The sequence below is a fragment of the Rhinopithecus bieti genome, unplaced genomic scaffold, assembly GCF_001698545.2.
Source record: "Rhinopithecus bieti isolate Rb0 unplaced genomic scaffold, ASM169854v2 scaffold_13398, whole genome shotgun sequence".
NCBI lineage: Eukaryota > Metazoa > Chordata > Mammalia > Primates > Cercopithecidae > Rhinopithecus > Rhinopithecus bieti.
Window position 1 is genome coordinate 35,508 of NW_016807392.1, and position 4,747 is coordinate 40,254.

Below are 4,747 nucleotides of genomic sequence, written 5' to 3' on the forward strand. Positions count from 1 at the left end.
GCCATTCTCCTGCCTCAGCCTCCCGAGTAGCTGGGACTACAGGCGCCCGCCACCTCGCCCAGCTAGTTTTTTTGTATTTTTTAGTAGAGACGGGGTTTCACCGTGTCAGCCAGGGTGGTCTCGATCTCCTGACCTCGTGATTCGCCCGTCTCGGCCTCCCAAAGTGCTGGGATTACAGTCTTGAGCCACCGCGCCCGGCCAACCCCAATAATTCTTTAATAACACCAAATATCCAGTTAGTATTCAAATTTACAATTGTTTCATACATATTTATACTTAAAAAGTTTTCTTTTTGTTTTTAAATCAGAATGCCAATCAGAATACAAATTGCCATTGGTTGAGATTTCATCCCTATCTTTTAAAATCTATAGGCCCCTTCTCCTGCCATGTATTGTATTGCTTGTAATTTATTTGGTGAAAAGACTAGGTTGTTTGCCTTTTGACTTAATCACAGTGTGGATTTTGCTGATTTCATCTCTCTGGTGTATTTTACTATGTTTGTTACATATTTTGTAAACTGGTTGAATTTGCTTTTCAGAAGAATTTTGTAGTTCAGGTAATAACCTGCATTTTGAATAATCTTGTGTTAATGCGTTTCATATTGGTATGCAAAATGTGTTATTTTAGTCCATCTTTGTCTTTGTGTTAGCTTTAGCTATTTGTCCCATTTAAATTATGCAAGAGCGATTATAATGTGGCTACAACTTCACTGATAAAAGATTTTAAAGAAAGCCTGAGTGAGAGTACTTAGGAAGCACCATTTAAATATTTGAAATACTTGGGCAAGTAAAATTTACACTTCAAGTTTGATGTTAGCATTGCATTCATACCTTGTAAATTAGCAGACTGGATATTTCATGTCAAAACCTGACTATTAAAAAGGTAGAGATTCCACAGACTTTTACAAGTAATTCAGTGATTATTTTCTCATTTCAATGTATTCATCTTTAGACTGCAGAGATGAATGAGCGCCTGCAAAAAATGGGAGAGTCTTCTCTAAGAAATTTTAGAATGGACATCGAACAAAGTTTATACAAGTTTGAAGGAGAAGATTATAGAGAAAAACAGAAGGTAACTTTTTACTCTCAACCATTAGAACCTCAAATGAGCATTTCTCCCTATAACAATTATAAAATAACCCTGGCATTTACCTATTATAATACCCTGCTCTACAGTGAAATTTGATACAGGTCTAGAGATCTCATGCAAGGTTTATCTTTCATATATTTTACTGGTTTATCATCATCATCATCATCATCATCATCATCATCATCATTTTTGCTGTTGCTGCTGCTGCTGCTACTACTACTACTGCTAGTACTACTTTTGTTATTGAGAAGCAGAGTAGGATTGAGGTTGAATTCCTGAATTCTGGAGCTGAAATCTCAACTTTTGTCACTAATTAAGTGACTGTGGGTATTCTCAGTTTTCTCACTTATCAAATGGAGGTTATAATAGTTACATCATAGAGGGATTCTGATGATGAAATGAGTTAATACTCATAAAGTTATTCGAATAGTACCTGGCACTTAATGTTAACTATATGAATAATAATATTAGTAACATTTAGTTACTTAAATGCAGAAGGACTTTGTTACATGTGGTCTGTTGAAGAAATGAGGGTTTTATTTATCTTGTTTTTTAAACTGAAATTAAGGCTGGATTTTAAAAATTTTTTATTTTTAAATTACTTTAGACTTACAGAATAGTTGTAAAAATAGTACAGAGCTAACCTATATCCTTCACTCAGCTTCCCCTAATATTAGCAGTTTACATGTTAGTATAATGATCACAACCGGGAAATTAACACCAGTTTTTCTCCTAATGTCCTTTCCTGTGCCAGGAAAAGATATTGGTTAATTATCTAATTAACTGGTGTTAGATTCCAGGGGATCTAATCTAGTATCCCACATTGCATTTCTTTAAAAATAGACTTCATTATTTTTTCCTTTTATTTTTAGTTGACACATGTTAATTGTACACATTTATGGGATGCAGAGTGATATTTTGTTACATATATACAATGTGTAATGATCAAATCAGGGTAATTGGTATATCTACTGTCTTAACACATTTGTGTTGCTGTAAAGGGATACCTGAGGCTCATGGTTCTACAGGCTGTAAGAGAAGCATGGCATCAGCATCTGCTTCTGGTGAGGGGCTCAGCCTGCTTTCACTTATGGAAGAAGGCAAAGGAGAGCCGGCATATGTAAAGACCACATGGTCGAGACAGAGAGAGAGACAGTGCCGGAGAGAAGAGGGAAATGCTAGGCTCTTTGTCAGGAGCTAATAGAGTGAGAGAACTCACTCATTACCTCGAGGACTACACCAAGCCCTTCATGAGAGATCTGCCCCCATGACCCAAACACTTCCTATTGGGTCCCACCTCCAACACTGGGGATCAAATTTCCATGTGAGATTTGGGGGACAAATATATCCAAACTATAGCATTCTACCCCTGGCCTCCCACATCTCATGTCCTTCCCACATTGCAAATTATAATCATTCCATCCCAATGGTCCTCAGAAGTCTTAGCTTGTTCCAGCATCAGCTAAAAAGTCCAAAGTCTCATCTCAGTCTCAATGCAAGTTCCTTACAGCTGTGAGCCTGTAAAACGAAAAACAAGATATTTATTTCTAAGATACAATGGTTATATAGGCATTGGGTAAACATTTCCATTCTGAAAGGGAGAACCAAGCCGCATGCAAGTCCAAAACCCAGCAGGGTAGACATTAAATCTGAAAGCTCCAAAATGATCTCCCTTGACTCTGTGTCCTACATGCTGGGCACACTAGTGTGAGAGATGGGATCCCAAGCACTTGAGCAGCCCTGCCTCCAGGGCTTTGCTGGGTACAGCCCACGTGGCTGCTCTCATGAATTGGAGTATGGTGCCTGCAGCTTTTTCAGATAGGAGTTGCTGGATGCTGGTGGCTCTATAATTCCAGGGTCCCTGTAACAACCCCAATTCCACTAGGCAGTGCCCTTGTTGGGGACTTTCTGTAGGAATTCCAACCTCACATTTCCACTCAGCATTGCCTTAGTAGAGTCGCTCCACAGGGCAGCGCCCCTGTGACAGGCTTCTGCCTGGAAATCCAGGCTTTCTAATACATCCTCTGCCATTTTTTCCTCTGTAATTGATAAATACCTTGTGGGGAGATCTTTCTCAAACTCTTACTCACTGATTTTAGCATGTATTGGTGGAGCTTGCCTGCAGTAGTTATTGTGGTGTTTCCCTAATGGTAATTTTGTTTTTTCTTCATTCCACCTATATGTATTTATTAATTGATACTTTTCTGTGTGGAAGATCTACCCCTTCTCCCCAATTTGTTTGTATCTTCAGTTATTTATTTATATCAGTATGGACCCATGGATGTTTTGAGTTACAATCCAGTTCTATCTTTACATATTTTGTTGCTCAAATTGCTCCATAATGCTGTTATATTTTTGAACTGACGGAAATGAATTTTCTTAAAATAAAAAAGCTCATTCTTAGGTACTTATTTTACTGAAAACTGAGAAGAGCCATTTTGGTTTTGCATTTTAGCTAGTATGCTGATAATGCTTTGTTTCTGTTATTGCTTCTGATAGATTTAGTTTCTTGACTTGTATTTGTCAGATTGTCCTATCTCTAATCTTCACTTAGACTGCTTATATTTTATCCTGCTGAGATGGAGGTGATAGCCTATCTGCACAGGGTGGAAATTGCCTTTCTAATATGCTTTTGAGATCTCATTATGTGATATAAATTTTATTAATTTTACAATTATTCCTACAGACTTATGGGTACTAGGAGTGTTTTATAAAGTGGAAAATTTTAAACAATGAAGTCTAAATACCAGTGGAGCTTCTTATCCGCATTTTAGAGAAAAGTTAGTAAAATACTTGTCTATCTCTAACTGGTTTCCTTGTGCTTCTAATTTTAGCAAAGTAATGATGCATAGATAAAGAGAATTTTAATAACTATGATGACTTGTATTTTTATAATTAAATGTCTGACAGTAACAGTGATGTCCAGAATCACATTTTTTTCTGAATATTCTAAGCTGAGATTATATTTTATTTCTGCCTCTGTATTTTCTAGATAGGTTCTTAAAATAGGTTTAAATTATCTTTTGAGGAGAAGTGAAAACTTGAAAGAATATCATTTATAAATCATGGAAATTATACATTGAGGTAGATTTTCATATATGGTATGTTGAATCAGTTGCATTACTTTTACAACCATACCTGGTAAATTAAGTCATGATGGCTGTGATCCTGAATAAATTAACCCAGATAAGTTAGCATTAATGTACTCTTATGTGAAATAAACTAACTCAGTATGATTTATTCTTTTTTTGAAAGTTGAGGAATTGGCCTTTAATGTTTATTTCAAATTTGAATGCCTAGACCATCAAACAAGTGTAGGTTAAATAGCTAAATACATCACTTGTAGAATGTTAGTTTACACTATTATTAATTTAGTTTTACTCCAATTGAGAAAGATAAGATAATGGTTATTTATGGCCGGGTGTGAGGGCTCACGCCTGTAATCCCAGCACTTTGGGAGTCTGAGGAGGGTGGATCACGAGGTCAGGAGATCGAGACCATGGTGAAAACCCGTCTCTACTAAAAATACAAAAAATTAGCAGGGCACGGTGGCGGGCGCCTGTAGTCCCTGCTGCTCGAGAGGCTGAGGCAGGAAAATGGTGTGAACCTGGGAGGCAGAGTTTGCAGTGAGCTGAGATCGCGCCACTGCACTCCACCC

At 37.2% G+C, this 4,747-nt stretch overlaps 1 protein-coding gene across 1 annotated transcript in view; it reads left to right on the top strand.

The window, feature by feature from the left end:
- The window catches only part of LOC108535569 (probable global transcription activator SNF2L1), a 61,549-nt gene that overhangs the window by 19,057 nt on the left and 37,745 nt on the right, over window positions 1-4,747 (top strand). The window contains 1 exon segment of the mRNA XM_017881648.1: window positions 952-1,071. Within this exon segment, the coding sequence (XP_017737137.1) occupies window positions 952-1,071 (120 nt within the window).